At 39.7% G+C, this 12,981-nt stretch overlaps 1 protein-coding gene across 1 annotated transcript in view; it reads right to left on the bottom strand.

Moving 5' to 3' along the window:
• Nucleotides 1-12,981, bottom strand: part of IGSF5 (immunoglobulin superfamily member 5) — a 32,387-nt gene that overhangs the window by 8,096 nt on the left and 11,310 nt on the right. Inside the window, exons 5-8 of the mRNA XM_063180899.1 lie at nt 8,927-9,055; nt 8,405-8,429; nt 3,154-3,266; nt 1,983-2,059 (exon numbers count right to left, since the gene is read on the bottom strand). Of these exons, the coding sequence (XP_063036969.1) occupies nt 1,983-2,059; nt 3,154-3,266; nt 8,405-8,429; nt 8,927-9,055 (344 nt within the window). The remainder of the gene's footprint in view (nt 1-1,982; nt 2,060-3,153; nt 3,267-8,404; nt 8,430-8,926; nt 9,056-12,981) is intronic.

Here is a 12,981-nt window from a genome sequence, read left to right as displayed (position 1 = left end):
CAATCAGGACAGTGAAGAGAAGCTTCCATGCATGTGGCACGTGGTGTCTGCTCTGACAGCCTGTAAAGGTTGTGCTGAGCACCCTGGACACATTTCAGGGCAGGATATTGATCCCAGAGGTGTCTGGATGTGGGGACACGATTTAGGGGTGATGATGGTGGTGATGGTTGATGATGGGCCTGGGATGATCTGGAGGACACATTTCTGCTGATGGACACATTTCAGGGCAGGATAATGACTCCAAGAGGCATCTGGATGTGGCACCATGGTTCAGGGGTGATGATGGTGGTGATGGTTGATGATGGGCCTGGATGATCTGGAGGTCTCTGCCAGCCTTGGTGCCTCTGGGACTTGATGGTTCTGGGATCCCTTTGGGCATTTCCCAGTGCCTGGGTGCTCACTGATGGTTCATGGGCACTGGTTGGGCACTGTGGTGGCATTAAGGCATTTAGTGACATCTGAAAGGCACCAAATTTGGGTGTTCTCAGGCAGCTCCATCCACTGTGAGCACAATAATGTTGTGAGTGGGGACCATCAGGGTTCACTGTCCTGATTCAAACTGAGACATGAAACGTGCAGCCTCCACATGAAATCCTGGGTTAGGTGGCCCAGGAGATCAAGTGGCCAGGGAAACTTTGAATCCATCACAGGAACGCAGCATAAAATTGAAATATTTATGATTTTCAAACCAGTTGTCCCTGGACAATATAAAAACTGTCACAGTGGCTTCTACCTGCATCAAGAGCTGCACACACATTCTTGAAAAACACCAAGAGAGAATCAAGAGGTTAAAATTATTTATAACTATTTTTCATGTGTTAGAGGAATACTTAGCAATCTAAAAATGGCTTGGTGAAGACAAAAAATTTTCAGTTTTGAACAGGGCTTCTCAGTATATTGTGATGGCTTCTCAGTATATTGTGATGCAGGAGCTGATAAAAGCCCCATAATCCTGTTCACAACCATTCCAGACTCTGTCTGAAAGTGTTGCTTGGAGTTACAGATCCACACTGATGCCTCCACTGTTTTGTGCAGACTTTTCAGCTTTCCTTTAAAACTATTTTGTTTGACAAGTAATTCATGTCAACCATCATAACTAGCAGGCACAAATGCATCAGTGTCATTGCTGTTATTTTGTACTGGTATTATGTGATCATTGTTTTAATTGCTGATTGAGTGCTTCCTAAATTTCATTGTGTGCCAAGAGAAGTTGACACACTCTGCTATGATTTATGTGCAGTGTCATCCCCAAGACAGATTTGTGCATTGTACATGTTGAAGCAGCTCTTCAGAAATAAATGAGTTATCACTGTGTTGAGGAGTGAACTCAGTACCACATCACCACCACTCTCTCAAGAGAATATTGGCAAAAAAAAAAAAAAACATCCTGGAGGTGCTAAATGGATTTTATAAAATTATGGCATAAATTAAGGTTCACATTGCTCTTGTGCAGGAAGCTAAGAGAGAGCAGCACCAGCCTTCAGAATGAGGTCACTGAGAATGGAACCAGTGGAGGAGCAAACACTGAGCTCTTCTTTTTGCATTTTATCCACATGGAAAAGGGGCAAAGCTCTGGGGGCACTGGGTGTTGGGTGTTTGCTGTCTCTCCTGAGATAACAAAGATTTCAAGATCAATGTAAAGTTCCTGATTGAAGCAACTTCTAGAACATTGGAAAATACAGTCAAGAAATGATCCAGAGAAAATTCACATTTATTTACTCTCTCTACACTGGATTTTGTTTGCAGAGGAACCTCAAACCTCACCTTCACAGTGCCTCCATCTTATTTTCACATTTCCTTCAAGTCTGAAGGAAAATGCAGTCAAGAATGCTGAGGGGACATTCCACTTACCAAATTACAGCTGTAATTAACTTCTAATTGTCTACCTGCCCAAATTCTGTTTGGCTCTTGCACAATACACACTCAGTGAAAAAGCAAAAAAAAAAAAATAAAGGTCGAGATATTCAAGAAATCAGCATTACCTTTGGTACAGAACTGATGTGCAAATTGTCATCAGGGCCAGCCAACTTGGAAAACACTGGGGGAAGAGAGGAAAGTCCTGCAAAAAGAATATAAAATATTAATGTTACTCAGTGTCCATCATGGCAGGAAACACAATGGCTAATATTAATTATTAATTAATAATATTTATGATTAATATTGTGAGCAAAACTAAGGTTAATATTTTGGGATAACATGGCCGGATTTTTGTACTGAGGGAGTTTGCAGGGGTGATTTCTGTGAGGTGACCAGGAGCTGTGACATTGGTGGCACCTCTGCCATAACTTATTTAAGGAAAGGTAAAATCCCCAGCACAGAAAGACCTGGGAAAGAGGAGAGAGAAAAGAAAACAGTCCTGGAGACACCTAGATCAGTGGAGAAGGGAGGTGATGTGGACTCAATTTGTCCAGATCCACTTAATTTCCCTTTTAATTTTTATAACTGCTGCATTTTATAATACTACAAAATCTTTCCCTTGTACTTATTTCTTCACCACTTATTTGTCAGAGAGGAAAAGATGTGTGCCTGGATAATAGACTCTGCACAATAATTTTGTGCCATTAAGTGTTTGATTAAATGTTTTGAGAATAACGTGGTTAAAAATGCAAGTGGTGGGCAATGATTTGGTGGAGATTTACATTTGCTTTTGAAGAGTCTTTGTGCTTAAGGACAAGAATTTATAATGCTAACTTAGTCATTTATCAGTAAAATAATAGTTCACTAACTGCCTTTATTGTTTCCTTTTTCTCTTTCTTTCCTTTTTCTTGTTTTAATTTTTTTCTTTTTTTGTGTGTGTGTGTGTTGGCAGTGGTGAATTTTCTTTTATTTTCACAGGCCAACTGCAAAATATTGCCTAAATTGCTGCTTGTATGAAAATCCATTCCTCCCACATCTGGCCCCAGAAGACAATTAGAAGAACAAAGGCATTTAAAAAAACAAACCCAGAACTAAATCTAAATTCAATTGCACAAAACTTGGGTGTTTCCACAATATTTTTGGAGGATCTTCCTCTAAAACATCAAAAATGTTCTGGAGAGGTCCAGGAAAAGCACAAGTCCTTCACTAAATATTGTGAAAGCTCATAATTTTAATTGCCTGACCTGTTGTCCAAAAGGCCCATGTTGAGAAGCAATTTAACAATCTGTGATTCACCTGAGCTGTGCTCTGTGTTCCACAGTTCCTCTGGAATGTATCCCAGATTTTCACTGCCACTCCTCTGCCTGTCTTCCAAACCACCTTCTTTCTTCTTCTCAGCTGAAACTTTTCTAGAAAACAAAAAGGTGTCATTTGAAGTTCTTCATGGTGGGAGAACTCTTAGGTAGCAGACTAGAAAGAAGTAAATGTCTCACATCCCAAAAAATGGTATTTTTACACCTAAAAAAATATAAAAAATTTTACACCTAAATTTTTTACACCTAAAATTTTTACACCTAAATTTTTTACACCTAAAATTTTTGCACCTAATTTTTTTTTAGGTGTAAAACATATTCCAAGCAATTAGCATGGAGGTATTGCCCATGGAATTCTGTTTGGAAAGTTTCCATCAGCTGCAATGTCAAAACACATGGAAATAAAGCAACCTTCCAAAAGCGTGCCAGATCCATAGGTTTTGCAGAAAATTAATTATGATCTCTGATTGTGAATTGTAGGATATTTATGTGCCCAATAGTGGACCACCAGCCAGGTCAGTTATGACAGCTGATCATTTTGGTGCCCAGCTGCAAACACAAACCCAAAGCGTGTCCTCTCACATCCCCACAGTCAGGGATCCATCTGTGCACTCTGAAGTTAATCTTTCACTCTGAAATTTACCTTACATGAGAGAGAAACTCCTTGGTTAAAGTTACACATCTCTGAATTTGCAGAATGCTGCCCTCACAGCTGCACAGAGAGAATTTGGGTGCTTTTTCACCCAAAAATCTGATGCCAGAAGAGATGCTACTATTGATCTGTTGCTATCATGGACCCATCTCCAGGACACTCCCAGGTCCACTTCTGCCTGGCTTTGAGGTGTGGCAAACACAAATCCACCATGGAAAACCAGGAATTTTTGGCGGGAAGGGATGTTGGTGACGTTTGTGGAAAATGTTGCATTCTTTGTACAAAAGTTGTAGTGAGGGTCGGGCAGGGACAGGAGCAGAGGGAGCGGCCTCAGGCTGGGCCAGGGCAGGCCCAGCTGGGACAGCAGCAGCAATTTGCCCATGGAAAGGGAGCTCAGGCCTTGGCAGGGGCTGCCCAGGGAGCTTTGCAGTGCCCATCCCTGCAGGTGTCCCCTGGAGGTGGCACTGAGTGCTCTGGGCTGGGGACAGGGTGCCCATGGGGCACAGCTTGGCCTCAGTGACCTTGCAGAGCTTTTCCAACCTCAGTGATTCCATTATTCTGTAGTTCTCCTTCTTTTCTATTTAGTAGGAATCACTTTGCAGGCCCCCAGAGCTTCAGAGGGGTGTCACTAATGCACACACACAAATCTGGTGATTCAGCTCTCAGCTATGGGGCTTTTTTAGTAGATGAACACGTTGGACACCACTAAGAGCCCTGCCATGGTTTCTAGAAGACAAAAGCAAATGTTTAGGGCTACCACCCCTACATGTTACATGACACTGTGCTGTCACTTTTATCTGAGCCTTAGATCCCAACAAACTCAGTGGAGTAGCCAAATAAAAAGCAGCTACAAAAAAAAATTAAAAAAAGAAAAGGTGTGTGGGAGGCATAGGAAGATAGCCAGCCAAGTTAAAAATAAAGGTGAGAAATAAACCAGTGTATGTTTGGTCTCACTACTTCTTTGCTACCACAGCAATGCAGCTTCCAAAATCTGGACAAGCATCATTCTTTTTCTTCAGGGAAGTTCCCCCCAAGGGAAAAAACACTGAGCCTGCAAAATCTGTGATTGTTAATAATCCTTCCTGTGATTTCAGGGTCATTGTTTTTCAGACTTTGAAATCAACACTGAATCTTCAAGTCCAAACTGGGCCTCAGAGCCTGAACTTTAAAGTATAAGCAAGGTTTGTGAACAAACACAGTGAGACAACTCATCTTTAATGGGGAAATAGTAACTTTGTAGTATTGTGAGCTAAAACCACGTTTCTGCCAGGAAGGTAAAATTCTTTCTGCCCACATCAGATGCAAAAACACAAGGGGAAAGGAAAGTTCTGCCCTGTTCTGGACCTGTTCAGGTTGTCTGAAGGAAGCACTGCACATCCACAACAGCAAGGCAGGGTCTGGCAAGGACACAGACCCCACTGCTGGGCAGGTCCTTCCCTTCATGTTTAACTGGTTTTGCCTTTGTAGGGTTGATCCTTGTGGAAGTTTCTGGGGTTCTGAACTAAGCCAGAATCCAAGCAATCCCCGCTGATTTAGTCCTGCCCTATTTATAGAGCCGCACTTGGCAAAATGATGAATTTAGCCCCACAAAGTAAGAAATCACAAAGTTTACACGTATGGCATGGCATAATAAGCATCATTTCCTCGGGAGAAAACAGAGGGTATCTAATTTCCTTACTTTGTTTCCCATCAATAAAGTGCTTTACAAATGGAAATCTGTCAACAGACCTGCACAGACTTTCCCCACAAGAGGCTGCTAATGAAACTGGGAATTGCTGACGTGCCAGGCAGCGGGGTGGAACATTCTGCAAACTCATTAAGGGACGGGGACTTAAACCCCCACAGGCGTAGGCAGGGAATGAATTCACAATGCTGCCTAAATATAAATAATAATATTAATAACCCCACTGCCACGGCTGTCACAGCTGCTGATAAAAGGGATCTTAATGCTGAGAGCCACCAGTTAATGATTTCTAAAGTTTTCCATCTCAGTGCAATAATAGAACAACTTTGTACTGAAACACATCTGAAAATCAGTGGATGAGGTGCTGATACTCATGGGGCAGCTTTATAAATTTTTAATAGATTATTATTATTATTATTATTATTATTATTATTATTATTATTATTATTATTATTATTATTATTATATCACATAATATTATATATTATATTAATTATTATTATATAATAGCTTGGGCTGGAAGAAACCTTAAAGATCATCTTGTTCCAAGCAGTTTTAATTTTTTTTTAATTAAAAATCCATGGGACAGTTTTATTAACTTTTTTGCATTCTTAAAAATATTATATTATATTATATTATATTATATTATATTATATTATATTATATTATATTATATTATATTATATTATATTATATTATATTATATTATATTATATTATATTATATTATATTATATTATATTATATTATATTATATTATATTATATTATATTATATTATATTATATTAGCTTGGCTTGGAAGAAACCTTAAAGATTATCTCACTCCCAACCCTGCTGTAGGCATGGACACCTTCCACTATCCCAGGCTGCTCCAATGAACACCCCCAGGGATGGAGAGTCACATCATCCCTGGACAACCTGTCCCAGTGCCTCTCAGTCAAGAATTTCTTAATATGTAATATATAATGTAATAATATTATAAATTATACATATTTTATCTTTACATTACATCTTTATAGATTATTTCTATATTATAATAATATGTATTTTATATATTTACATAAAAATTATATCTATTATTTATTTATTATTTATAAAATACTAATTATTTATTTATCATATTGTTTATTTATAAAAATTATTCTCTATTGTTCATAAAATATAAATGTATATTTTATGTAATAATAAATATATTTTATATAACACATTGATATGATATTATATTATACTATATTACATTATATTATACTATACTATACTATTATATTATATTATATTATATTATATTATATTATATTATATTATATTATATTATATTATATTATATTATATTATATTATATTATATTATATTATATTTATTATATTATATTTATTATTATATAAAATATATTTTAATATATACAAATATATAATGATTAATTTAATGTATATGATATGATATTATATAATATGTTATATTTAATATATATGTAATAGATATTCATATATTATATTTAATTTCTTCCTCTTAATATCTAATCCAAACCTTCCCTATATATACTATATAATATATATAATATATAATATATAATATATTATATATAATATATAATACATAATACATAATATATATAATATATATATAATATATATAATATATATTATATATTATATACATTGTATATTATATAATAGATATAATATATAATAGTATAATATTATTATATATTATATGATATATATCAAATATTACATATTATATATTATATATTATATATTATATATTATATATATTATATACAATTATATATAGAAATATATAATTATCTATAATATACAACTATATATTATATATATAACTAACATATATACACACATATAATATATGTATTCATATATAATATTTAATTTCTTCCTTTTTCGGAGCCTGCCCTGTGCACCCTTTTTCCCCCGTTTCTCGGTGCAATTCCCCAGCCGCTCCCGGCCGGTGCGGCAGCGCCACCCTGTGGCGGCGGCGGCAATCGCGGGCCGGGCTCGGCTCCGGTCCCGCCATCCTCCGTCCGCGCCTCCCCCGGCACCCCTGGGGCACGGCCGGCTCCAGGGATCCGCTTTGTCCTTCAGCGTTAACACAGCTGGCATCTGAGCCGCATCGGCGCTTTGGGGGTTCCGAGGGGTGTTCAGCGCTGTGGGATCGGAGTTCACTGCCTGCTGAGAGCCTGGGGCTCTCCCTTCATCCCCAAATCAGTGCCCTTCCCGGGATGCTGTTCCCCATCCCTAAATCAGTGCCATCCCTGGATGGCATCCCCCATCCCTGAGTCAGTGTCTGTCACAGACATCTTTCATGAAAAATCTTTTTTTTTTAGGATTTTTTCTCTTGAGAAGCTGGGAGGCCTCAGGAACAAAATGTGAACAATGATTATCTGCTGCTGTGGAATGCAACAGGTGCATCTGGGATTGGTCTCAAGTGGTTGTTTCTAATTAATGGCCAATTACAATCAGCCAGCTCGGACTCTCTGTCCGAGACACAACCTTTTGTTATCTTTTTTTTTTTTCTATTCTTAGCTAGCTTTCTGATGAAATCTTCTATTCTTTTAGTATAGTTTTAATATAATATATATCATAAAATAATAAATCAGCCTTCTGAAACATGGAGTCAGATCCTTGTCTCTTCCCTCATCCTAAGGCCCTGTGAACACTGTCACAAGGTCCTTCCCTGGATGCTGTCCCCCATCTCTAATTCAATCCCTTTCCCTGGATGCTGTTCCCCATCCCTGACCTGTCCCACAAGCTCACACAGCCCAGGAGTTCTGGGATGATGGACGCCAGGACAAGGACACTGGCACGTCCCTCTTGCCACCCTGCAGCAACCTCAAAGAATCCAGCAAACACACCAAGAATTTTTCATCATCTGTCTTACCTTATTTCATTTTGATAAGTAGATCCTAAAAATGAAAAAAAAAAAAAAAAAAAGAAAAAGATGTGTTTAAAATGCAGGAAATTCAAATTTAAAACTTCTATGAGTTCTCTAAGAGCATGACTTGAGTTCCAGCTACCACAGGAGCATCTCTGCACCCTGTCTGCAAAATTGGGCAGCCCTGTAGAGCATCTCATGTGGAAACTGGAATTAGGCACACAGCACTGAAAATATTCTTCAATAAATAACCTTTAAATGTCTTTAAAAGTCAAAACTCCCAAAAAACATGACCCCTACTGGGAGTTAATGTGAAAGGCTGACTGGAATAAATTCATGAGAGAAACATGATGGTGAAATTAAGGAGGATCTTAAACAGGTCACGGCTAAGAGCAGGATCTGCCTGCTCAGTCTTCTGCTAACAGAAGTAAAATTAAAATTTGTGCAGCATCAGAGCTGACACAAGTAGATTTATGTCTTACCAAAACCCCTTTTTAATGTTTAGCCCAGCTGTGAGGGTTCACTCACCTCTCCTCTTCAGGCAGCAGCGCACAGCGACCACAACAAGAACGACCAGGAGAACAATGCCAAGGAATGAGAGCACAACTGCAAGCACAATAACCCACGTGCTCGTGTTCTCTTCACTGTAATAATTTTCTGTTAAATTAAATGGAGAAACATTGGGCTATCAGACCCTCACAACACCCTTTTCAGCATGTTTGCCTTGTCTGCGAGATGCTATTAAATGTTTGGTGAATATTTAACAAGGAGACTGTGTTTTCCAAATGACAGACTCTGTTTCTATGGATGGCACCCAAGAATTTGAAATATTCCTGAATTCAAATCCTTTATTGCAGTTGTAGTTTCTCCCACTGCTTCTTCTTGTCTGAAGAGCACAGGATTGCAAACATCAAACTTAACTTTATTTTATAATTATGCTGGGCGTCCCAGAGTCCTTTGGAGACATTTGGGGAAAGGTGTTAAGATTCAGTTTAGGTGTTCATACTGCAAATATTGAATGTCTTGCCTGGCTGCTCTTGTCAGTGGAGAGAAAACAGGTATTTTGGGTTGCAATTAATTTGATCAAATGTGTATGTGTCCCTTTTAATAAGGTGAACTGCTTTGAAAAAAATGTCCATTTCTCCCCACAAACCACAGCAACAGTTGTAGAGGATTAGAACAGTTGGTGATCTCTAGCCTGGAAAAATTATTTTCTAATCCACTCCATCTTGGGATTTCTCTCAATGATTTCAACAAATGTTTGATTTTGGGATGTGCTTGGTGGGACTCCTGTTCCCCACTTAAAGAGCACCAAAGAGCAAAACCAGTGAAGAACACACAGCTACTGACCCATCTTCTCTACAGCATGCTCACATTTAACTGGTTCCTTCATCTTTGCTGTAATCTACAGGGCTAAATGAGGGGATTTAAGGATAATTCAGTGTCTTGCTGAAATCAGCTGCTATGACCAAACAGAGCTCCCACGTGCACAGAATTTAAAAACATTTAGAATTAGAGAATCATGGAATGGTTTGGGTTGGAAGGGACCTCAAAGATCACTGAGTTCCACCCCCTGCCTTGGGCAGGTTCCACCATTCCAGGTTTATTCAATTCCTGGCCTTGGACACTTCCAGGGCTGGGGAATATTTCTCAGGCAGCTGGATGTACAAGGAAGATGCCAGTTCTGCTTGTCACATCATCCTGCCCCTTGGCTGGACCAAATATTCCAGAAGCACCTCAAATTTGGGTTCCCTTTGGAAAGCAGCCCCAAAACACTTTTGGCAGTGTAGAAACAATCTTCCAATCCAAATTACAGGTGTGAGGCATGTGCAGATTTGGCACAGTCCTGTCCCATGGGGTCTGTGATTGCCTTTTCCTCGTTTGAGGTCCCAATTAACAACTCCATGGGCACACAGCTTCTGGAAAAGGCACCACAGGAATGAGGGGGACTGGGAGCTGCTCAAGGTCAGGGCAGTTGATGAAATTCCCTGATGTGGGAACCAGGTTTACCTGTGGCAGGGAATAAACTAAATCCTTTCAAACTAAATCCTTTTGAATTTTCCTGGGTGTGTGTTTGGGGTTTGGAGGTTTCAAACTCAAAAGATACAGAACCAAAACCTCCTACAAAGCTTGAACCTCTGCCAGGAACCTGCATTCTCCAAAGCTCAGGTCACTATCATTAAGCAATTTGTTCCAGTCCTCTCTAATCCTAATGCTCAACCAGCATGTTTGGAATTTCTTCTATTAGGAAAAAAAACAAGCACTCAGTTTTATTGGAAAAAAAATTACAGGATTTACTGCTGAAAATTAGCAATAAATCCTGCAGGCTGCCATCAATTGGTGATAAACTTGTTCATAGTATTTTTATCTAGAAGTACTGCAACAGATATCTACATTTTAGTACTTTTTGTTCCATAGAGGTGCCATGGGGGCATGGGGGTTTCAAGCTGACTAAAAGATGAATTACATCTATTTAGCTAGAGGGGAAAGCTTAACCCTGGTGAGAAGGGAGGGGGTAAACACACCTGCACCAGGCACACCAAGGTGTTTCACTCCCTGCCAGGGTCAGGTTATCTCCAAGAGATTTATGGAGCTGAAGCCACAAGGAGAGGGAACGACACAAACACTCCCAGAGGTTCAGCATTTTTGTGTCTCTGCAGTTTTGGAGGGTGCAGAAAGCAGCTGGAGCTGGGTGTGGATGAGGAGCTGCCAGGTGAACACACCAACAGGGCAGCACGAAGGGGTGAAGGAGTTAAATCCCTTTGAGTCCTTAGGAAATGCAAACCAAGCTCCATGGAGTGTTCAGTGTGGACAGAGCCACTTCCTCATTCCACAGGGCCCATCCTCTGCTGCCATCCCAACCTCTGGCTCCTCCCTAAGTTGTCCAAACATTGACAAAGTGTTTGCAGAAAAGGGGCTTTTTCCAAGGCAGTGAGGAATGAGAGACTGGAAAAACCTGCACGTGTCTCCTTGGACACTTTGGAGCTTTCTGGTTGAGCCCAAAAGCAAAGGACATCCAAAGGCTCATGGCAGACCCCCTGCCCTCAACTTCTGCAGGTCAAAAAGCCTGCAGGAATTCACCACCAAAGCCAAAGATAGCTTGGACCCAGCTAAGGAGCCGCCCCATGGATCCCTTTCCAAGTAGCAGCTCTGTGAATGCATCTCCTGGGATAACTCTGTAGGAGCTCCCAAATTTCAGGCACAGCCAAAAACCCCTGTAGGAATAGTGAATGACATGAAAATGCATCACTTTGCATGGAAAGACTGACCCAGAGGTGCAGGAAGGTGGGACATTCCCTCCCCAGGGGCTGGAGAGGGATCAGGTTTTCTGTAGTTCTTGTATTGCTTGAGAGAAACAAGGAATTTGATTCCCCCAGCTTTTAAGGGGAAAATTTGAGTAGTTTTGGGAAGGATTTCTTACATGTTTGAAGCTGGTTGTGCTCTTTCCCAACGGCCAGCTAAGGCTGAGCCCATGTATGAAAACTGGGACAAGCTCTTAGATTTTGAGTGTGATGTGTACATTATATACCTTCCCGTGTCACAAATCCCATGCTTTTATTTCATCCTGATCATTTAAAGACTTCAGATTCTCCTCTCCTGTCAAATTTTGAGTGCCTGCTGCTGCTGCTGCACAATGGTATTTCCAAAGAGAAATGAATGATGGTCCTGTGCAATCACAAATTATACACTAATAGTGCTTCATGACATCTGTTTTTCTCCTCTTCTGATTTGCAGGGAGTAGCTACGGAAACATCACAAATGAGTGGGCAGGGGAATTTATTAATTTCCTCAGGATAGTCCTGTTTTGCTTAGTCAGTAATTAAGATCAATGAGACTACAAAAGGCCATATTAAGGATGGTAAAATCACCTTTTCCAACTGCATTACCAAGCAAACACTTCTGAAAAAGGCCTGCTAATAATGATTCATACAGAAAACAAAGGGCACAGCCACTCAATCTTCTCAGTTGTTTATGTGTCAAAATGTCTGTACCAAACCCCTCATTGATACCCTGTAAGGATGTTTTGTGTGTGCCTTGTTCACCCATTGCAGAAGAAGAATCAGTTCATCAAGAGAAGCTGTCAGCATGATTACAACCTTAGCAAAAATATTTAGAGTTATCAAAGGCCTTGCTAACTGCTCTGGAGAGATTTGCATGACATCCCACTTTGGATTAAAGCAACGTTGAATTTCTTTAAGTGAAAGCCAGTAAAAAGCAACCTAATGCACTGCCCAAAAAATTCCATATGTGTTGGGACAGAATTTCTTCTGGGTTGTGTGCAGAAACCGGGAGGGGTTTTTTTTCCCAAATCAGGGGTAAAACTGGTATTGGATATTCCAGAGAACAATTTCACACAAGGGTTTGGCTTTGTAAGAAATTAATTTAATATGGCTGGCATGCTCTGATCAAGGGTATTTAACATCTAAATTCCTTGGGTGTTTTCCTGGTCAAGGAGCAAAGGCTGGTTTTCCTAGCAGTGAATCCGCAGGAGTCAGAGGCAGAGATATTTGTCAGAGGCTTTGTCCTGCTCAGTCCTACCTTGGGCTTCATGGTTCATTAGACTGCTAAAAGCTCATTTAACC

This window comes from Melospiza melodia, chromosome 2 (genome assembly GCF_035770615.1).
Source record: "Melospiza melodia melodia isolate bMelMel2 chromosome 2, bMelMel2.pri, whole genome shotgun sequence".
NCBI lineage: Eukaryota > Metazoa > Chordata > Aves > Passeriformes > Passerellidae > Melospiza > Melospiza melodia.
This window is presented reverse-complemented; position numbering and strand designations above follow the sequence as displayed.